At 35.1% G+C, this 22,369-nt stretch overlaps 1 protein-coding gene across 1 annotated transcript in view; it reads right to left on the bottom strand.

Annotated features, from left to right (window-relative positions):
• Positions 1–2,264: 2,264 nt before the first annotated feature.
• The window catches only part of CDC16 (cell division cycle 16), a 41,608-nt gene continuing 21,503 nt past the window's right edge, over positions 2,265–22,369 (bottom strand). The window contains exons 12-18 of the mRNA XM_043996782.1: positions 19,551–19,676; positions 18,155–18,307; positions 17,217–17,280; positions 15,958–16,019; positions 13,515–13,650; positions 12,073–12,163; positions 2,265–3,983 (exon numbers count right to left, since the gene is read on the bottom strand). Coding sequence (XP_043852717.1) covers positions 3,715–3,983; positions 12,073–12,163; positions 13,515–13,650; positions 15,958–16,019; positions 17,217–17,280; positions 18,155–18,307; positions 19,551–19,676 — 901 coding nt within the window. The 3' untranslated portion in view covers positions 2,265–3,714. The remainder of the gene's footprint in view (positions 3,984–12,072; positions 12,164–13,514; positions 13,651–15,957; positions 16,020–17,216; positions 17,281–18,154; positions 18,308–19,550; positions 19,677–22,369) is intronic.

Raw genomic sequence — 22,369 nt, 5'->3', positions numbered from 1 at the left:
ATCATAGACAGGTTCTCTATTATCATATTTATTTCTAGGTATATGAAGAAAGCTAGCACAGATTAAAAAAAGAAAACAGTCAAGATAGTATTTTTACATTCAACAATAATTTTTAGAGTTCTACTCTAAAGCCCCATTGTTGTACAAAGTGACCCTGAGTTCTCAAAGGATATGCCAGTAGACTAACTCTGCAAAGGCCTAACATGCCAGAAAGATTTCAAGACCATGCATGACTAGGCAAGAACTATTACTTAAGGAGTGAACCATGAGGTTGCTTGAAAGTGAAAGTAAGTCTATAAAGGAACCTCACTGATCAGATGGTCATCACAGGGTATCTGACAACTAGATGATTATTTTTGACCACAGCACTTCATGAAACCTACTAAAAAAGGGTTGCACACACTGGTGAAATCACAAAAGTATTTTAAATAAGAGATATTGGAACATTTTTAGAGCATCAAAATGTATAGCTTTGGGTGAAGACATTAACTTGGAATATCTATGTAATCCAGAAATCAGATTAGTAGGTTATTCTCCCTTACTTAAAATCAAATGTCCACCAGTGGTGATACACAAGACTAAGTTCTTTATATGACATAGTTTAATGATTCAGAAATAAGTCTATGTAGCTTTACAGTGTATTAATGGGTAAATGTAAGCCCTATCTTTTTGGGGGTGGGAGGGAGTGGTTCAGTTCTGTGATTTCATTGTTGTGAAGAACACCTTGTCTGGAAATTCCCTCCACTAATGTAGCTTGGCAACTCTTCTGTAATGAATTTATGTTTTGTAGAACATGGATTCTTTTTTTTTTTGGTGGGGCAATGAGGGTTAAGTTCCTTGCCCAGGGTCACACAACTAGTAAGTGTCAAGTGTCTGAGGCTGGATTTGAATCCAGGGCCAGTGCTTTACCTACTGTACCACTAAGCTGCCTCTAGAGCATGGGTTCTTAACTTTTTTTGGTTATGGACTCCTTTGGCAGTCTGGTGAAATCTATGGATCCCTTTTTGGAAGAATGTTTTTAAATGATAGAAAGAAATGCTGTATTTCACTTCAAATTAATGAAATTAAGTAATTTTTTTACCCTATACAAGTTCATGGACCCTCTGAGTGCTATCCACAGGTCTGGATCCTTAACCTAGGGTCCACAATTAAGAACTCCTACTTGAGAGTTGGAGGCACGGAGACATTATTAAACAGTTTGCCCAAATTCACGTCAGATAAAAGTCCTTGAAACCAAATTTTCTGGACTCTACCTACTATAATGAGTCTATCTACTCTACTATTCCACCTCTGAAGTTCTTAAAAAAGAAATTTAGGGGGCAGCTAGGTGGCGCAGTGGATAAAGTACTGGCCCTGGATTCAGGAGTATCTGAGTTCAAATCTGGCCTCAGACACTTGACACTTACTAGCTGTGTGACCCTGGACAAGTCACACTTAACCCCCATTGCCCGGCAAAAAAAAAAAAAAAAAAATTAAATTTTCTGATGAAATGAGTGGGGAGTTTCAAACTAAGCCAGTGAAATAATGTCTTCTGGATTTGAACTCAGGTACTCCTGATTCCAGGGCCAGTGCTCTATCCACTGCGCCACCTAGCTGTCCCCCATGTCTTTTTAAAGTACAAAAAAAATCTCTTTTGGAGATGTTAATCTAGATCAGAGTAAGAATCTGTGCCATCAATATTTTTCAAAAATCTGACATATCCTGAAAATTATATTGAACAAAAATAAAATTTGCTGAGTAGAATTGGAAAAAAAAAAGGACTATAACTTTAAAATCTTCTAAAATAAGTGACAATGGAAAATCTTAAACTATGAGTTACAGATGAGTTAGTTGCCAAGGGACAATAGTAGAGGGATGCTCCACACTGGCAGTTTTGATGTTAGTTTGTTAGTGTGGTTACTAGACTAGAGAAATCATATGTTCCAGACCACACCTCCTTTACCTGCCACTTCTCTCTCCCTACTTTTCTGCCCCACAACAACCTCCCTTCCCTGTGTCTTTGAATATCATAACAAGAGCCATTTCCATAAAGGAGAGAGAGAAAGCTGAGAGGCTTTCTAAGGGCTCAAGTCAAACTCAAAGAATATGCTGCCAGTTTGGGGACTTGAAAATCCAGTCAGGCAACATCACTACTACCCTTCTGTACATAGATCTATGTCCCTTTGGACAAGTTCCAGCTCACCAATGGTCATTTTACAAGATTTCTCAAAACCATTCACTCAGGTGAAATACCTATTGATCTTTGTTCTTGCTTCTGTAGGGTCATGGGATCACAGATTTAGATATGGAAGGGAGTTTAAATACTATTCAAGTCTAACCTCCTTATTTTAAATTTGAAGACACTTGAGGCCCAAAGATGTTCAATGATTTGCCCAAGATCATAGAGCTGGTAGATAACTGATATAGAGACAATATTTGGGTAGATAAGGTGGCAGCCAAAATAGCTGTCTCAGTGACACTAACATGCATTATAACCTTACAGATTATTATAGTGTAGAAAATTTTAAAAAATAAATTGGCAGTGGATTTAGAAATAGCATCAAGCAGGCAATATATCTGCATTTATAATCTTTTCATAAGTGGAAATGGACATGATTAAGTTTAAAAAAAAAACCCAAAACCCATCCCAGAGTCAAAAAGGAACAAAGGAAATAATACTTGCTAAGTATATACAATGGTATTCGAGCTACTGAAGGGGTAATATTTAAAGTTTACATTGAAGCACTGCAGTCTCTTTTTGGTTCCCTGACTTAACAAATTACAAATCTTTTCAGTGAATTCACAGTAGGGTGATTCTTTCTAATTAAAGTGACTAAACTACAAAGAAAAAATAAAGATCACAGTTTTAGTTTCAAAATAAGACATTCTACACATTTTAACACAATACAGTATTAGGAGACTTCTTTTTGCGTTATACCCGGAGAAGGTTGCTCTATACTTTCTAAAGCAATTTCAGATAATATAACTAGATGGCATCTGTTCATAAAATTAAAATTATATACTATTAAAAGCAATTTCCAGCTTGTCTTTCACATAATCTTAAAATTATATAATTACTAAAGATGCTAAAATTAATTGCCAAAAATAGAACAAGAGAACCTAATACTTAACATAGTTTAAAAACCTGGTCATCAATTTAAAATATGCAAAAATGAGATGAAATCAAACACATTTTGGCTCCCATATACAAGGACATAGAAGTTAAAAAGATCAATGGATTACTTTGAAGTTATTTATTTTAAAGAACAAAATGCTAATTTTGCACTAAGATTCCCTATAATTCTTTTGGCTTTTTTAAAATGACAAGATGTGCTTCACTGGTAGGCTATAAGTATGGTAGCCTTAACACTTTAACAACCTTTAGCTGTTTTAAATTAATTTTGATATGTACTGTAAACAATTTAATATTAATTTCTTAGTATTTATCACAGTTTTAATAGCAGTTAAAGGGTCTCATTAGTTTAAAAAACATAAGATGGTTTACCTTCTTTATTCCATAATGTGTAACTTTTTTTTAGAATCAGTAAAATTGGAAAACCATCTGTTGTGAAGGTGTGCTATCCAGTCTTTTAAGGCAGGCATTAGTTCTCCGCTGCTAGATGTAGAGATGTGAATTGAATTCATATAAAAAATAGCAAATTCTTCAAACATGACAAGGATGTGACAAAATACTAACATATTAGGACAAAATGAAATTTCGATCAGGGCTCTATATCATGTACTATGGTCTGACATGGATGTTTCTAACATCATGTCACTTTCATTCATTTCAATTTCAAAGGTTTCTTCCAACGGAGGCCTAGAGTCTGTGTTCTTCCTTGAATGATGTGACGTTTCTAATGGTATAAGCCCAGTTTCTTCCAGAGTCTGTCTTTCTATATCATATTCCCTGAAATCCCATGGAGGTGAAATAATGTTTTTCAGTGTCTTCATTGTATGTACATCAAAGTCATAACACCTCAATTTGTCTTTGATCTCTGTACCTAAAAATCAAAGAAAAAATTCAAGTGAATATTGTCACAATGTCTAAATCTGTCACTTGTAGGGATATGGGCCTGGACTTGTGATTTCATTAGTATTGGGAACTCCTGGATGAAAAAACTCCCTCTTATCAATGCAGGTTGGCACCTACTCTGCAACTTATAGTCTTAGAGAGTTGCTTAGGGCTGAGGTGTCAAACTTGCAGCCCACAAAACTCCTGTGTACAATCTGAACCAGATTAAAATGTAACTGGGGGGGGGCAGCTAGGTGGCACAGTGGATAGAGCACCAGCCCTGGAGTCAGGAGTACCTGAGTTCAAATCCGGCCTCAGACACTTAACACTTACTAGCTGTGTGACCTTAGGCAAGTCACTTGACCCCTCACTAAAAAAAAAAAAATGTAACTGGGGAAAATGTAATTGGGATATGCTTAATAACCTAAAAATATAATAAAATATTGATAATGCTAATATGTGGTTTTCCAAGTTAGTATACAGCCCACAGAGATCTACTATATTTGAGTTTGACCCTACTGGCTTAGAGCACTAAGAGATTAAGTGATTTGCAAGAGTAACAGTCATCATGTGTCAGAGGTAACATTTGAACCCAGGTCTTCCTGATTCCAAGACTGGCTCTATTTTAAAGTAGTAAGAAATTGAGAGAATGGGAGACTTTACTTCCTCCAACATCAAAGGCAGAGGAAAAAATTCCATGTATACAGAAATATTTACAGCAAGACTTTTTGCAGCAGCAGAGAAATGAAAGCAAAGTAAATCTCCACTGATTGGGTAACAAACAACTAATTGTGGCAAAATAAAATTTTGTTCCATAAGAAATAATAAGAATATGGAAAAATTTGAGATGACCTGTATGAATGGATAAGGAACAAGGTAAGCAGAACCAAACAATTTGTACAATTACCAAACAGAAGGAGCAGAATACAAAAACTTTGATCAATGTAATGAACAATCTTATTTTGGAAGACTTGATGATGAAGCATGTCTCCTTCCTTTGGATAGAGAGGTGGAAGACTGCAGATATAGAGCCAAACATACACTTTTAGGCATGGCCAATTGGTTGATTTGTTTAGATTAATAATTTTTTTTATTATATGGAAGGATTTTAACTGGGAAGGAGGAAAGTCACTGAGAAGTGATAAAAATATAAAAACCCCCAACTTAAAAAAATAGGTAATACCATTTATAATAATGATAAAACATATGTCATATATCTGAGTACTGAGCTATCAAGATTTACACAAGAACTTCAGAAGGAAAACTATAAAACAACTGTACAGAAATAAAAGAATCAAATAATTGTAGAAGTATTAAATGTACATAATTAAATGGAGTCAACAAAGTAAACATGGCCATCATACTGAAATTAATTTGTGTCTTTAAAGCAATACCAGTTAAAATACCAATGGGCTACATATCTTAGAATTAGATAAAACAACTAAATATATAGAACTGGCAAAAATGTTGAGTGAAGTTATAAAAAAAAAAGGAAAAAAAAAGACTTGTACTGATAACCAGATCTCAAATTGTATAGCTGCAAAGATTAAAATGATCACGTATTATATAAAAGAAATAAGCTCAATGGAACAAAATAATTCAGCACTAAACTACTGTTGGATAAATGTAAGATTAAAAAATAGAGAATGAATTAATAACAACAAAAATATGGGGAAAACTGGTGAAAAACTATGATTTAAAAAATGGACTACAGCCATGTCTCACATTAATAAAACCCACATAGAGGACTGATTTATATAGAGTGTCCCAAAAAGACTTAGTGCAATTTAAGTATCAGCAGCTTAAGAAAATAAATGATATTCCATTATCTTCTCTTTTTGTCATATCTATTAAAATTGTCTGGAGTTGGAAAATTCTTAGTTGTTCGGCAAATATAAGAAATTACAGAAAATAGAAATAAACTTGATTGTATAAAAATAGTTTTTTTGCAAGTAATGCAAACCAGGAAAAAAAGGAAAGGAAAAAACTGAGAGAAAACATTTGTGATAAGTACTTCTGGTTAAAGTTTTAAATCCAAAATCTATATGGAACTGACAGACTTAAAAGAGATATTTGCATTCAAGCTTTTTAATAATTAGAGCAATGTAAATATCACCATATAGCCATTAAGTTGGCAAAAATATTTCGAAATAGAAATTCAGTGTGGGTAGACTTGTGCAAAGACAGCCACAGTACTGAATTGCCCTTGGTTACAGAATTATGAACTGGACAATCTTGGAAAACAATATGGAATGATCATAACTTTTCCCTTTGATCCAATGATTACATTTTTAAAGTTTGGATTCATGAATCTCAGCTCTGCTGTGTGAATTTTGACAAGGCTCTTGACTTCTCTAGAGATGAGGAAACCTGAGAGGTTAGGCTAGGTGGTTACTCTAAAGTTGACAGTATTACCTAATCACCTCTGAGGTCCCTTCTAGCTCTAGATCTATGATTCTGTAATTTCACTGGAAATCAGCAACTCATTTGTGACTTTGTGCCTTAGAGTTGCCTCAGGTCCTGATATGTTAAGTGATCTGCCTAAAGCACAACCCACTATAACACACTCTGTGACTTCATTATTTGGGTAGGATGCTACTGAAAATGAAAAAGAGATGTTTGTACAAAAAAATTTTTTTTAACAATTATTACTTTTAATAGAAAACAGTGTAAACAACCCAGGTGTCCAACAATTGTAAAGTGCTTGGATAAACATGAACATAAAAGGATATCACTGTGTCATAAAACGAGAACTATTAAGAAATGAACTTGTATTTATTTTGTATATACAGGGGGTCCCAAAGGTTCAATGCAGTTGAAAGTTTTAATAGCTTTTTATATCAATACAGGTAATTTGTCTAATAGAATGTAAACTCATTGAGGGAGTGTTTAAGTTTTTGACACTTTTGACTTTGTAACCTTGGCAAGTAAATGCTTGACTGATAGACTGGTTGACTATAATTATTCTATAAAAGGTAACAATTATGTAAAAAAATGATATACTTATGTTAAATTGTAAATAACAGGAATTTATGATTTCATGTACAACGACTTTATTTGTATATCTGAAGGTCTCTGTTGGTGGCTGCCAAGTTTATAATACAGACTATTTTTAGAAAAATGCTGCATAAAAGGGAAGGAATAATAAAATGGAGCATGGTTATCAAAATGACAGGAGGGGATGGGATAAAGAAGCATAGACTGAGAGGTTGATTAGGAAAGTAAGGAACTTCATTCTCTGGAACTCGGGAGGAGGAGGAGGGGACAGGTAAGTATACTGACAGGTTTTAATTGCAATACAGTTGAGTAAAGTCATGTTGGTTAGTCTCAATCTTCTCAATAAACATGAGTATAAAGTTAGGGGCCTGAGGAGACAGTATGAAAAAGCTGTTGTGGATGTAATATAGTTAATTGGATGAATAAAAGAACTGCTATACAGTAGTGAGGGTGCAGTAAAGGTTACATAACAAATTTTAATAATCTGGTTGTCTGCCCCAACCTCAATATTTGTGTTTATTTGGCAACTTATGTGGCCATTACATAGTACTAAAGACCAGATATAATTTGCTCTCTAAAGAGTTTTAATAATTTCAACAACCATTTACTTAACACATACTATATAGAGAGCACTAGACCAAAGTCAGGAAGACCTGAGTTCAAATTCTGCCTCAGACACTTACTAGCTGTGTGACTACTGTCAAGTCACTTAATCTACCTCCACTTTAGTATTCTCATCTGTAAAATGGGGATAATAATAATAGCACTAATCCTTCTGCCCCAGGATTGTTAAGAGCATAAAATGAGATATTTTAAAAGTACTCTGCAAACCTTAAAGTGCCTTATAAATACTAGCTGTTGTTGCTATCATTAATAATAATAACAATAACAATAATAACAACAACAACAATAATAATAATAATAATAATAATAATAATAATAATGCCATTAAGGACCCCTGAACTGAGGATGCTATGATCTAATGGGGGTAGGAGAGACAAAGCACATAAACATATGAAACAATGTACAAAACAATTTTAGTAAGTAAAATATAAATGAGCATCTTATGATATTGGTCTTAGATCAATGCCACAAGACCAAAGTATAGATGGAGATTATAAAGTGACTTTAAAACACTATAAAATGATGAAATCTACTCATTACATGGAAATTCAAAGTCTCACACAATCACATAACCTCAAAGGCAGAAGGGACCTCGAAGCCATTTAATCTAATCTATATCTGAACCAAGTATCTACCTTACCCAAGCCTTTACTCAGACTTCCAATGAATATAAAATACTACCTACTGAAGAAATCATTCCCTTATCTGATAGCTCTAGTTGTTAGGAAGTTTTTCACTATACCCAATCTAAATTTACTCCTCTGCAAGTTGAATACAACTTTCACATCCCCTTCTCATTCCTTTCTTCTCTAAGTCTTTCTATGTGCTAAACAGCTTCAGTCGTAGATAACTGGCCTTTCCTAACAAATGTTTTATTGGCTAACATTTCATGTTTGATTCATCTTGAGCTCACAGCAAGCCAACAAAACCCCAGATCCTTTTCAGATTGCTATCTAGCCAGAAATTCCTCTATTTTACACAAATAAAGCTGAAATTTAAAATCAGATGTAATAACTTTATATTCATATCCTTCATAGCTTGTATCTAATTGGAATCAGTTCAAAGTGCTAACTGTTAAACTTTCTGTCAGCTATCCCTTCCAAGTGTGTCTTTCAAATTATTTGCTATGTATATAATCTATTTCTTTATCTCAAATTATTGGGGTTTTTTTGTTGTTGTTTTGTTTGTTTGTTTTTTTGCAGGGCAATGAGGGTAAGTGACTTGCCCAGGGTCCACAGCTAGTTAAGTGTCAAGTGTCTGAGGCCAGATTTGAACTCCTGGGAGTGCCTGAATCCAGGGCGGTGGCTTTATCCACTGTGCCACCTAGCTGCCCCCCAAATTATTGTTAAAAGAGGGATAGGTGCACATTACTGGTTCACTATATTATAACCTGTCTTCCAATTAGACAAAGCCCATCTTCCAAGTAGACATCAAACCATCAAGCAGCATTCTTCAGTTTTACTGATTCAACCAATTTTGAATCCTATTTATTATTTAACCTGCATTTCCTCATAATGTCGACTTTGTCAAATGCTTTACTAAAATCAAGGAAAGTATTCTTCTGAACTACTACTAGTCTTTTTTTTTAAGTGAGGCAATTGGGGTTAAGTGACTTGCCCAGGGTCACACAGCTAGTAAGTGTTAAGTATCTGAGGCCGGATTTGAACTCAGGTACTCCTGACTCCAGGGCCGGTGCTCTATCCACTGCACCACCTAGCTGCCCCAACTACTACTAGTCTTGTAACCTTGTCATAAAGGATATGAAATAAGTTCCTTCATGAAGCCATACTGGCTCTTTGTATTCACATTCTTTTCTACAGGACCAAGTATTCCCTTTAGGATACATTGTAAAATTCTGCTCAATGATCACTTTATAGTTCACATAGTCCATTCTCTTTCCTTTTCTGGATGCAAGACAGTTGCTCTTCTGCAATCCTGCAGGGTCTGTCTTCTCCACAAGCTTTCAAAGCTTACTGACTCAGCAATAACAACCTGTTAATTCTTCTTCTTTTTTTGTGGGGGGGTGTGGGGGGGTAGAGGGGCAGGGCAATGAGAGTTAAGTGACTTGCCCACAGTCACATAGCTAGCAAGTGTCAAGTGTCTGAGGCCACATTTGAACTCAGGTCCTCCTGAATCCAGGGCCGGTGCTTTATCCACTATGCCACCTAGCTGCCCCCACCTGTTAATTCTTTTACCTCTCTCATGTTTATCAACTATTTTTGTTCTGTCCTGACTCCAAGGCATTTTCACTGGTTGTCCTCAAGGTCTAGAATTCACTCCTTTCTCAGCTCCATCTCCTGGCTTCCTTCAAATCTCAGCTAATACTTCATACTTATGCACGAAAGCCCTTTTTCCCAATCCCCTTAATCTTAAGGTCTTCCCTGTAAGGACACCCCAAACTTGGGGCGTAGGTGGCATGGCACAGTGGATGGAGCACTAGCCCTGAGGTTGGAAGGACCTGAGTTCAAATATTACCTCAGACACTTACTAGCTATGTGACCCTGGCAAATCACTTAACCTCAACTGCCTTAAAATCCAGGGCCCATCTCCAATCATCCCTGATATATATTTTGCCACTGGACCCAGATGGCTCTGAAGGAGAGAGTGAGGTTGGTGACCTGTACAGCACTGCCTCACTTAAATCCAATTCACTGCAAGTCATGATATCACCCTAATGTCATAGTCCTCTTCAAGAATGAAGGACAAACAAAACAACCTGTGTGTATCTTCTTTGTATACAGGTTTTGCATATATTGTCTGCCGCATTAGAGTCTAAATTCCTTTCTGGCTCCAGTGTTTAGAACTGTGCCTGGCACAGAGAAAGTATGTATTAAATGTTGGCTGGCTGTCCTTTTCAGTCCAAAGTTCACTTCCTTGGCAGAGAAAACAGAAGCAAAAGATAGATAAGTAATTATGCCTACTCTGTTATGATGAACATCCCATCTATTAAGAATTAACATTTTTTTTATCCTTTCTTTGAACCTGGTTTTACACGCACACACCCACCCACCCTTTCTGTTGTCCTTAGATCTCATTCTAAGATGCCATGCTTTTGTATTCAACTTCTATTACCTGCCCATGCATCCATTTTCCATCTTTTGAAAAATCCAAGTTGGTTGGTAAATTCCCTGTACATTAACACTGGTTTCTTTATATAACTGAACTGTTTCCTTCTCTTTATAATTGTATCCTGTCATCATACCTAAACTGGTACACAAAAAGGGAAGAGGTATAGGTGGATAGGAAGATCAAGGGTATGAGCATTTGTGTGTGTAGCTGAGATGGAATGGAAAAAGCAGGTCAAGAAAAAATGAGCTGAGGACCTGGGAAATTAGTACGTATGCTCAAGTCCCTTAGTAGAAGAAAAGAAATTGCTGTGGTCCTGTACTATATGCCCATGACAATAATTCTCTTCCCAGCTGTTTAACCTCTGCTACTCAACTTGAAATATTTTCAAGAGTTAAAGTCAAACTATCATAACAATCTTGCTCATTTTATACTACAATTCATGATCAGTCTTTACTGTAACCTACACAATGACTTCATGAGAGTGACTTTATGTATCAATACCAAAAATGCATTTTTAGAAATGTTTTAATATTTAATTAGGCGAAACATTCCATCGAATAAGTTTTGATGACTACCATCTCCTATAGCTTTGCTGTACCAAAATAATAAGATATTTTGGTGTATATAAGAATACTTAGGGGCAGCTAGGTGGCACAGTGGATAGAGCACCGGCCCTGGAGTCAGGAGTACCTGAGTTCAAATCCGGCCTCAGACACTTAACACACACTTACTAGCTGTGTGACCCTGGGCAAGTCACTTAACCCCCCTTGCCTCACTTAAAAAAAAAAAAAAAGAATGCTTAGAAAAAGAAGCTCCCACTAGAATAGTACTCTGATATCTCATCATGATGAAGACAACCTCAGGTTTTATTTTGGGGGGGGGGGGCGGCGGTGAGACAATTGGGGTTAAGTGACCTCCCCAGGGTCACACAGCTAATAAGTGTCAAGTGTCTGGGGCTGGATTTGAACTCAGGTTCTCCACTGTGCCACCTAGCTGCCCCAACCCCAGGTTTTTTGAACACTATGACAGTGGAATACCAGTTCTGGTAGATGGAAAAGCATTAGGTATAAGCCTGGGGAAGGACTGGATGCATGATGTTGGAAGATAAGCATAAGTTTGGAAATGCTCTTTACTCAATTGTTCATAAGATGATAAGTTTTTTGGCCATAGCAATTTATGAAGATTACCAAGTTAGAGATAGGTATTGTTTGATCTGTAGAAAGAGTACCTACTAATAACATTACAGGCCACTGAAGTACTGAATTAAAATAAAAGACTTAGAAAGGTAAAGTAGGTAACAAAAAAAGTGACTGTTTACAAGAAGGAAGACTTTACACAGTTAAAGGAGGTATCAAGAATGATACAAATAAGAAAAATTAGTATCTTACCAATATAAGCTTCAGAATCACCAATGTACATTTCAATGCAGTGCCCAAGCATAGTAACGGAAAACGTATCATCCCTCCTAAGTCCAAGGGCCTGTCAAAAAAGGGGTCAGAATATTAACTAGTAGAAAAAGAAATACATTTATGAAATGCTTACAAAAGCTTTGTTTCTCCATTTTGTGTAAGTAATCCCACCTAAGGTAACCTGTACAGTTTCATGAAGACTGGCCAATTAAAGAAATAAAAGCAAATATCACACCAATATCTAAAAATACTAGTTGTTTTCATAAGAACACAAAAATATCTCAGAGTAGCACCAAAGGATGTTTTGATTAAATTTTCCTTTAAGACATCATATGGATAGAGATATTATCCACACGTTTTATCTGTGAGGTTCATATTTTTGTTACATGTCACTTTTAATTTCATGAATTAAATGGAATCAAGTACTGGTAGTTGGTTGTATATTTTGTCATTTTGTCACAGATCCTTCTCCTCTGCAAGTTGTTTTATACACACATGTATATACGTATGTATGTGTATGTGTATGTGTATGTGTATGTGTATGTGTATGTGTATGTATTCAATTCTTAACCTGGTTTAAATGTTCCAGCAGAGAAAAATAGATTTTTAATACATGGAAGAGTCATTTCATACATACAACGCAAGCATTTATTAACTCATAATATAAACATTTGCAACAAATAGCAAATCAGTAATCAATAATCATCAGTTATAATGTGCCTAGTACTATCTCCAATCTCAAACACAGGCTCATATATAGACATATATAAAACTGTTCCTAGGTTTAATCAGTTATACAGCCTATAACCTCTTGCAAAGAAAAAAGCCCAGAAGGAACTCCCTAGTCTGTCAATCTGATAAAATAACATTCATCCTGCAAGGTTAAAGACAAATATTAAATCCCATGAAGGATTCTTTACTTTCCAACCACCCCCTTCCCCCAGTCTGAATAAAATTCTTTTTTAGATTCTCAAAGCATTTTGTTTACCCCTTCCCTGTGCAGTGATCGAAGTCTACTGAGGTTACTTTTGTATAGTTCTATTTCCCCTACCAGACTGTAGGATACCCAAGTGCACAAACAATGCTGTGTTCGTCTCTGTATGCCCTGTAGGGTCTTGTGCATAGAAGGTGCTTAAATATATACATTTGTGGAATTAAAGTTTGCAATTTAAAAAACTAAACACAAACCTAGGAAAAAAGATGTTGAAAAATTGGATGTAGGGGGCGGCTAGGTGGCACAGTGGATAAAGCACTGGCCCTGGATTCAGGAGTACCTGAGTTCAAATGCGGCCTCAGACATTTGACACTTACTAGCTGTGTGACCCTGAGCAAGTCACTTTAACCCCCATTGCCCCGCCAAAAAAAAAAAAAAAAATTTGGATGTAGTTTAATTTTAAGTAAGGTATAAATTAAAGATATACCGTGTGAAAATAATCAACTGCACTTTCAAAGTTGCCCATTAGGCTATGTATATAACCTATGGCAGAATAGGTAGAAGCATTCTGGGGAATCAACACTAAGGCTTGACGATGGTACTCTAGTGCCTCTTCATACTTTCTGTAAAAAATAACAATAATATACATTTTAAAAAGCCCAAAATCTCAAGTTTTATTTCTAAGTTCTAAGAATACACATTTCCACAAGAAATGTCACATAATATCAGTTTATTCAACTTGAACAGTATTTTCTTTGCTGCTGCCACCATGGACATTTTATTGAACAGTTTGGTCATTTCCTTTAACTGTATCATTCTTAGAGATATATCCAAAATATATACATCAGTTTATCATGGTCCTCCTAAAAAATTTTGGTTTTTTGGCCTATTCAGCTTGTAAAGATGAGCTTCTTACATTTAACCACTTAGTATATAAAGAAATATTTCTTTTCATTCATCCTAAAACCTTTATAGTATGTTATTTGGATCTAGTATTATTTGTTATTTGTACTAGCAAGACAATAAAATGAAAAAAAAAGGGTTCTGAATCAGAAAGATGTTGGTTCAGCTACAGCTTCTGACATATGCTGGCTGTGTGACTTGTGAAAAAATACCAAAAGGTGTTTCCAGGTTTTTGAAAAAAGTAAGTTACTGCAATTTTATATTCCAATGTTCTATACTATAATCCCATGGCACTTAAAATCTACTAGGGAACAGAATTTCTATTCAATAAAAACTACTAGAAAATTTGCAAAAAACAACCCACAAGGGTTTAGATCCACAATTCACATCACACATAAACTCTTAATTAGATAGCAACAAAGCATTTTTAAAAATTACTTTAAAAAACTCTAAGAGGGGGTAGCTAGGTGGCACAGTGGATAAAGCACCAGCCCTGGATTCAGGAGGACCTGAGTTCAAATCCAGCCTCAGACACTTGACACTTGGTGTGACCCTGGGCAAGTTACTTAACCCCCACTGCCCTGCAAAAAACCCCCAAAAAACCAACCCAAAAAACAACCTCTAAGAAAAAGGAATACTATTTGTTTCAATTATGGACAAATAATATCTCTAATGGTAACTTAATCTAAATTATTTAAAGAAGGTCTATTTGGCAAAAGAAGTAATTTTTTCTGCATAACAAAAACCATAATCTCTAAAATTAAGGAAAGAAAAAAAACTGGGGAAAAAATTAAAATAAATGTATCAGATAAAGGACCCTCAAGGGAAATGACACATATATTAAGAACAAGATAACTTCTCCTAATGGAGTAATGTTCAAAGGACTCAGAGGCATTTCTTAAAGAAATTAACAGTGATAAAGATAGGGAAGATGGACTGGACTGCCTAGAGAACTCAGAAGTTAGTTGTAGAACTTTCATGTGTTTCAGAAGGAACTTGAATCCAAGTTTTCCTGATGCCAAATCCAAATTATTATTCCAGACTGCCTCTCCAAAGGAAACTGAAATGGTTAATGACCATATGACCATATGAAGAAACCGTCAAACTCCCTAGTACTAAAAAAAAAAAAAGGAAATAAAGATAACCTTAAGATGCTATCTTCTTCTACCTCCTAGAATGATAAATATCCATACCTATAAATATATACAAATAAAATCTAATATGGGCAGTGTTGCCAAGGAAGAGGCACTCTCATACAGTGGTGAGTGTGGCAGTATGTGAGAAGAGTTATATACTCAAACCTTTTGTCCCAGAATTTTGCATTGCAAAGACTATTATTTTTTAAAAATCATAAAAAGGAAAAATAAGGACTTATCTGTACAACAATATTCTTAGCCGCCATATTAGTAATGGCAAAAAACTGTAATCTACATGTCTTAAAAATTAGAGAATATCTGAATTATTGTATATTGAAGTAATGAAGTATTATAGTACCATAAAAATAGGAAGTATTTTCTAAGGAAACATGGAAAGATAAATATAAAGTGATTCAGAATAAAATCAGAAGAACTAGTACTGTATACACACAAAACTACAACTATTTTTTTTTTAAAGGAAAGCAAAGAGGGCCCAAAGTTATAATTTCAAATTGACTAGGAAGGGAATACAAAATAAAAGTATTGTTACTTGTTGGTTCTTTTGGTTCTGCCAAAAGGGCAGATAAGGGATTTGGCTAAGATTTTGCCCCTTGTTTTGTGAGTTTGTAATTAAGTTTATAATAAAATTCTTAAAAAGAAAATTGGTTATCTCTGGTTCACTGTTTTTATCAATAGTTGTCTCTGTTGTTAATAATACTGACAGAGATAAACTGTTTTTGAAGTGATCTAGATGCTTAACAGCATACAGACTTGTAATTTGAGGGCCTATATGAGTGATACTTTCATATAGGAACAAAAACATTAAAAACTGTATACAATTCAGAGAAATTATATGAATCAATTCTAAAAATGTTCCACTTTATCACTTACTTAAGTTTTCTGCATACATGGCCCAAATTGTTCAACAAAGGTTCCCATTTATCAACTGTTACCTACAAAAGAATTTGTCATTAAAATTACTTCTTCATACTTTTCAACTACATGTGCACATATTTAATTACTTTAGAGATAATACAATACTTGCTATTTAATTACAATAATGAGATGTCAAATTAAAGCATACTGGAAACTCAAATTCTTTTCATTTATATTTTATATGACTTTAATGCAGTTCAATGACAAATCCCAGGCACTGGTTTCTCCTGGTTGTTTTGCATTTGATGCAAAACAAATTTTCAAATTTATATATCAAGAAATGTAATCCTCAGAATAGGACCTGTGCCTGTGGTCAAATGCATACTGCTAGAATTGCTATAGTCTGGGGAAGACTTGAAACCAAAACAAAAAGTGGAAGGTGTAGGTAAATGTGACAGTAATGCAATTGGGAAGCAGGAACTCAAAGTGGAGTCAAACAGAATTGGGCAGGAATGAAAGGAGGTACAATTCAGGAAGGCTACTATGAATAACATGCATAATCCTTCATCCTGAGAGCTAACAAAGGCTAAAATTGTTATCATTTTTTAAAAAATAGTGAATCTATTAAATTGTTGCTCCAGTGCCCATACCTTTACCAATCTAAAAAAAAAATTAATGCATATTCAAAGTATCCAGTGGTATTTTCATAAAGCAGTGCGGAGTTTAATATTTCAAATGTTAAATTCTAAAGCTGTATTAGAAAGGTAAGAAATTATAGCAATGCTCCACTATCCTCCAGGCACTACCAAGTCTGAGACTCAATAATACCTAGCTCGTCTGCCTCAGAGATGGAACCTGCTGAGTTTAGGAGCTAATGACATCATTAATAACTCTCTTCAAGCAAAGATGCAGTTATTTTAAGTCCTCTGGGTCAGGAGAATATTACACCAAGACTGGAAATGCTTCCCATAATAATTCAATAGGGTCCATATGACTAAAACAGCAAGATGAATGGTTACACTGCCACCACAAGGAAACCTACACCTGCTCTCTTAAATGGTCATTAATTCAGACAATATCAACTATTAAATGCTGTGAGAAGCACACAAGTCAAATACATGACTGCTCAAACAATTTTTAAAAGCTTTAAATAATGACAAGCACTACATTAACTTTTTTAGAGAGCAGAGACTGTTACAATGTAATTCAATGTAATTCCTTTTCTGTGGTGTCTTTTAAGTAGGTGTTTACATAATTGGTGACTAAGTAAATACCTCATTTCCGATGGCCTTTATTTTTTCTAATGCATCAAGAAACCATTTTTCAGCTGTTTTCCAGCTAAAATAAGAAAAAAGGCAATAAGTTATTCCAAATAAACAAATTCCATATACAAACAGCTGATAAATAATTCCCAGTAACACTATAAAAACTTGAAGGTAAAAATATACCTTTGTCAACAACCCGATTTAAACTGACCAAAGATAATTAACTATATCTGGCAACCAATTATCCAGTATTAGGGTTTAGTGAGTTCAAGATATCATAGGAATTAATGCATTAAGTAATACACGTGCATATGATTAAAGGCCAAATGTTTTTTTATTTAAAAAATGTTTTTAAAAAATGGAAACCAGAAAAATGTAATGCTGAAGGGATAATAAATTAGTGGATATGAATTTGAGGATATTACATTTTTTCTCTGAATAGTTTAAAAAAATATTTATTTTATTAGAGATAATAGTAAAATCATAATAAATTAGAATAGTCAAAGATTTTGTTGTTTCAATTAGCTACATTTTCAGTTCATCTAAGAATTAATCAGGAAAGGAATCCTTTTTGTTTCAACCAAAAATTTCTCTAAAGCATATTATTACAGTTCAGTGTGTAAATACAGTACAATTAACAAAATCAATATTATTCTGGATGATTGAGAATTATGTAGTACTCCTGGGTAAACATTTTGAACTTCAATGATGATTAAACAGTACTTTCAGAGTTAAACAAATAGGCAATAAATATGAGGCTCCAAAACTACTATTTTTAGACTGTATGATCCCAGCTTGCTTTCTGTCATGCCTTTCTTCTAAAAGTGAAATGCAGAATAAAGATTATACTTAATGAAGAATTAGATTAATTTCTATTTAGTCAAGGTTTTGATGAATTTAGAAAAAGAACTGAGGCTGATGCTATGTTTTTGTCTTTATGTACTTACTCTCCATTTTGAAATGCAACCACTCCAACCTCATGCATAACAAAAGGATCTTCAGGTGCTATACTTAGAGCTTGGCTGAAAAATCTTTCAGCCAACTTTGAATTGTTGGTCAAACCATATTCCAACCCGATATATAGCATTGGCAAGTGACACCTAAAACAATGTTAAAATCATACATTCAGTTGCATCAATGCAATAATTTAATAACCTAATAGAAAGACATCTATACAATCTTTTCTTAAAAAATAATTCAAACACAAACCAGTAACTAGGAATTTCAATCTACTTACATGAGTCCTGATAGTTTATGAAACAGCCTGCTGATCCTTCTATGACTAGTTCCACCCTATCTTACATTAAGATATGAACATTATTAAATTCCATTGTATTTTCCATAACACATTTACAAGATTAGGCTACAACTCCACTTATGATATTCTGAACAAGCCATGCTCATTTCTATTTCTGTGACCTTGCTCTGGAATATCTCATTTCTTCTAGATGGTTGATCTATAACCCCATCTTTCAAGTTTCCTTCATGAAGCATTCATGTCTTCCCTTTTCTAGAAAGTTCTTTCTTCTCCAGCTAACTCCCACCTGAATACCCTATACTTTTCCATCCAGTCACTTCTGGCCCTCTCATAGTATATGTAAGTTCCATCTCCAGTATGGCAGTTCTATGCTCATACTTTAAGGTGCCATCCTATGATCCTTTCTTTGCTCAATCTATATTCCCTCAGCAATCTCGTGATTTTATTACCTATATATCCATTATTTTCACACTTTTATCTTGAACCCTGAACTCTTGAACTTCTTTCAGTACCAAATTTCCAACTATTTGTCAGACATTTTTGCCTGAACATCCTCCCAGCACCTCAAACTCAACATGGCTAAAAATTAAACTTATTCCTTTCTACTCCCTGCCCTAAATGTTCCACTGTTCCCTTGCTTGGGAACATATCAATGAATTGTAAAGTGGATAAATGAATCCCTCCTGCTTTTGGTCCTCACTGTTTCTTTTAAGAGGAGAGATACTGGAACTGAGTGTAGAGCTAAAAAGAACCTCAGAGATCATGTAGCCAATTCGTTCTTCATTAGAGATGAGGAAACCAAGTCCCTGCCAGAGGGAGTGAGCATCAGAACTAGTGCTTAACTGAGGTCCTCCAACTCTAAACCCACTGCAGTTTCTCCTAAACCCTAAGATCTTACAAGGAAGATTGCTTTAATCAGCCACCTTTTTCATTCCACTGGGGTTTATCTTATAGATCACAAGGTACTGTTTAATACCACAATAGTGGTTTTAAAATACATTTAGTATTTAAATAGTAACACATAGTAACATTTAAGAGAACCATATAATTTCTTCATTAAACTACTCAGTTTGCTAGTCACATACCCTTTCATCAGCTGTGCTGCTGTGAAGTAAGCTGCCATTGCTTGGTCATGCTCACTCTCAACTGCAAATGAATGTCCATATGCTATCCATGCAGGTCCATAGGTTCTTTCTAGTGTTGTGGCTTTGCTAAAATAAATTCATTAAATTAGTACAAATTAGTCAACTCACTGGTAATTGGACAAAGACCACAAAGATTCCTAATACTTATGAGATAAAAAAAGGACAAGTTTTATTAATTCTAATAAAGGCCACCCATAGAATCCTTAGATCTTAAGTTGGAAGGAAACTTGGAGGCCACCTAATCCAAGCACCTCACTTTACAGATGAAGAAACTAAGTTAAATGATATGTCCAAGATCAAAATGCCCGTAAGAACAGGTAGGATGTGAGCATGAGTCCTTTACTACATAATTTTGACTTCTTAGGTCATAGCCTTAAATTGAGTTTTCTTTGAAAGAAAAGAAAAAGGTAGGTGCACACTATGGAAATACCATTCTTAACCACATCCAAGTAGTATACAAGTAAAATCTGGGGTGGGGGTAGGGGGTAGAAGTACAATCTTTATTTGTATCACTATGGTTTTAGAGCCAAAGCACAGAACTGTGTCAAAACCATGGATGAATATAAATCTTATGTTTGAATACTGGCTTTTGTTGAGCCATTTCCAGGTACTCAGTCCATTCGATTCATCCCTTATAAACAATTAGAAGCTTAGTGATAGGGTTAGATTGGGAGAAAGAGCACATGCAAGTACACTGAAGTACTATGTACCTGTATTATAAAGAGCTCTTTATAATCTGTAGACATTGGTAAAGAGAAGGCCTACTGAAGCTGAGTGACAAGGAACAACACCGGGCATGTAGCATCAGAGAGATAGGGAATATAGGAAAAGGTGGGTACAATGCAAGCCTACTCCACAGCATAAGAGGATCACAGATCTAGGACTTCAGAAGTCATGGAGTCCAACCCCTCATTTTATAGATAAGGAAACTGAGAACAAAAGTATCTTGAAAGGAATGTCACAAATTTTTTCGTTTTTTTTTTTTTTTAAATTCTAGAATGTTTCTGGGCTCATGCATATAGTTTATTAACTCACAGAAACATGGGATTAAAAAGTCTCGCTATGTCATGAACTCCATTTTTGCACAGCTTTATTTGGGAAGTTTTTCCTTATACTGAGATAAAGTTGGCCTTAGTAAAAGCTAGAATTATGGGGAATTGAAGTATATCTAAATACATATCTATCTCTATCTATGGGGGGGGGGCACATATAACATTTCACATACATGCACAATAAGTTACACACATGTACTATTTATATATCCACACAGCTTTTTGATGTAGCCCATACAGAGGCACTAGGGATAGGGACCAGACTTGTGATTTTACTTATGGGGGTTCCTGGTGAGGAATATCCTCTACCAGTTCAGGTTTACATCTTCTTATAAACTTAGAATGTTGTTTAGAGCACTAAAACATTAAGTGACTTGCTCAGCATTGCTGAGGTAGTATTTGTTACAAGCTGCACTTGAACTCAGGTCTTCCTGACTCCAAGGCCAGCATTCTCTCCATTATGCCCCTCTGCCTTTTTTCCTATATATACATTTATATAACAGGGGTAGAGTTAACAAAAAGTGAATAGGCTACCTCAAGGAATAGAACAAGTCCCCTGTCACTGGATAACCATTTGTCAGGATTATTGTAGCTAAGATTCATGCAATGGAAAAGATAACTAATGAGGATCCCCTTTAATGTTGCAATTCTGATTTTAACTGATTACTATTTCAAGTTAAAACCACAATTAAACCATTCTAGATTAATAAGAAGAGGACCCCTGAGGCTGGGACTTTTTTGCCTTTTTTTGAGTCACCAGTGCTTAGTATAGTGCCTGGAACACAGTAAGCACTTAAGTGTGTATTGATTGATTGATTGATATACTAACTTACCAGAAAGTACCTTCTATGAGCAAAGTAAGCTACTTCAATTGTGGTTAGAGTTCATTTTTTTTATTATTCTGTTTTGAGGGGAGGTAGGTAAGGGACAGACAGAAAGAGGGTGGATGGGCACTGCTGAATACACTCTTTGAAGAATGTTTCTTTGTATAATCTATATCTTTTCATAGCCTATCCATTTACTTTGGTTGGTTATATGGTATTAATAAGGCCAAATCTGCAATATGTAGTCCTTACCATATTCTAATCATATTTTTTAACCACTTAGTCTATAAGGTTTAATCTAATCCAACTCAATAATCATTTATTAAGCACACACTTTGTGCAATGCTTTTACTAAGCAATGTGTACACAAAAATAAAACAAGACAGTCCTTGCCCTGAAGGAGCTTATGACTCCACATGCACAAGGATGGTGACTTTTGCATGGGCACAAATAAATGGTGCAATGTAGAATATACTGAGAGTAAAAGAAGTAGCCCAAAGTTTTCTTGGGAATTTGAAAAACAAAGGTCAGTTCTAGCTGGGTGGGGCTATATATAGGAAGACTTCATGTAAAGAGAAAGAATCTGAGTTGGGCCTAGAAAGGGAAGGAGCTCAACAGGCAGAGATTCTGAGCAGAGGGTTGTTCTGGTGAGGGTAGTATATTACAGAAATGGGGGAAAAGCAAGAGAAGAGGGAGAGAGGATGAGAATAAGAAACAACAGTTGGTTTAGTTTGCTCAGAAGAGAATGTATGTGAATAATAATAGACATTTGTATAAAGCATTAAGGTTTTGCAAAGCACTTTACATATGTTGACACATTTGATCCGTCACAATGACCAAATCCTCATTTTACAAATGAGGAAACTGAGGTTCAGAAATGTTA

The sequence above is a fragment of the Dromiciops gliroides genome, chromosome 3 (assembly GCF_019393635.1).
Source record: "Dromiciops gliroides isolate mDroGli1 chromosome 3, mDroGli1.pri, whole genome shotgun sequence".
Lineage (NCBI taxonomy): Eukaryota > Metazoa > Chordata > Mammalia > Microbiotheria > Microbiotheriidae > Dromiciops > Dromiciops gliroides.
The sequence above is the reverse complement of the archived record's forward strand: the minus strand, read 5'-3'. Positions and strand labels throughout refer to the sequence as shown.